At 60.2% G+C, this 1,174-nt stretch overlaps 1 protein-coding gene across 1 annotated transcript in view; it reads right to left on the reverse strand.

Annotated features, from left to right (window-relative positions):
- Nucleotides 1–7: 7 nt before the first annotated feature.
- Nucleotides 8–1,174, reverse strand: part of LOC104499384 (neuroblastoma suppressor of tumorigenicity 1) — a gene marked incomplete at its 3' end in the record, with an annotated part of 1,388 nt that continues 221 nt past the window's right edge. Inside the window, exons 2-3 of the mRNA XM_010142882.1 lie at nucleotides 801–915; nucleotides 8–118 (exon numbers count right to left, since the gene is read on the reverse strand). Coding sequence (XP_010141184.1) covers nucleotides 8–118; nucleotides 801–915 — 226 coding nt within the window. The remainder of the gene's footprint in view (nucleotides 119–800; nucleotides 916–1,174) is intronic.

A 1,174-nucleotide genomic window follows, 5' to 3' on the forward strand; every position in this document is an offset into this window, starting at 1 on the left:
AGAGGGCTCCCTCGTGACTCGGCTCCTGCCCACAAGCCTGGCAGCTACAGTGAAGTATCTTCTCCACCAGCTTGTCCACCCTGGGGATCTCGTCGTTGCCTGGACAGTCCAGTGTCACCTGGGTAGAAGGATGAGGACACAGTGAGGACACACGCTGCTGCAGGAGGTCTGACCTGCCTCGTGCCCTGCAGGCTTGGGGTATTTTAAGCCAGAAGTGGCGGTTTATGGTTATCCATGTAAACTGGCACAGAAATATCAGTGGTAGCTGCAAAGGCCACTCGTAAGACACGTTTCTGAGCATCTCGGATAGTTCGGACTGAAGCATCTGCCCAGGTGTGAGCTGAAAACTAAGCAGCGAGCTGAGCGCAGCTCCCTGGGCACCCAGGCTGGCCCTGGAGGCGGGTTTACGGCCCTGCCAGAAGCAGTGGTGGCGTGAAACCATGAGGGTGACCGGCAGATGGGCTGTGGGAAGCACTTCTGGACGTTGGAGAAGGCAAAAACTCCCAGGTGGGAGGAGGTGACAAAGGGAGCGGTGGAGAGAACTGGCACAGGGATGAATAATGCAGGAGATGCTTCTGCAGAGTGATAAAGGCACCACTCATCACAGCAGCCTGGTTGCTTCCAGCAGCCCCTTCCACCCGGGCATCTCAAGACAGGGTACAGTCACCCGAGAGACACCCTGCAGGGAACCTACAAGAGGGAAAACCCCAGGGAAGGAGAACAACTTGCCCTGAGTAGAGGTGCGAGCCCCTGCGCGAGGCCGGGCAGGAGGGACGGCGGCGCGGGCGGGGGATACTCACGATTTCCCACATGGACTGGGCGGGCATGCAGGAGTCGCAGTGAACCAGGGACTCTGTGGACTGAGGGAAGGTGTTGGGGACGCTGTAGCTGAAGCACTGCCCCAGACAAGCCCTGCAAAGACAACGGGAGGGGTGAGGGCTCAGGGGAGGTGCCTGCTCTTCCCAAGAAAGGCGGAAGGAGATTCGACCTTCCCGAGGCAGACAGAAGGCAGCGGGGCAGAGGCAGCGCATCGTGCCCGGCTTCTTGTGGAGTAACAGTCCCCAAAGCCCCTTCGGTGCCACCTGCAAAGGGACATCAGCTGCCTCCAGCTCCGCAGCGAGGGGGGGCCCGTACCTGTTCTGGATGGACTTGGACTCGCAGGCGCCGTGCCCCA

This window comes from Buceros rhinoceros, unplaced genomic scaffold (genome assembly GCF_000710305.1).
Source record: "Buceros rhinoceros silvestris isolate BGI_N320 unplaced genomic scaffold, ASM71030v1 scaffold21809, whole genome shotgun sequence".
Taxonomy (NCBI): Eukaryota; Metazoa; Chordata; class Aves; order Bucerotiformes; family Bucerotidae; genus Buceros; species Buceros rhinoceros.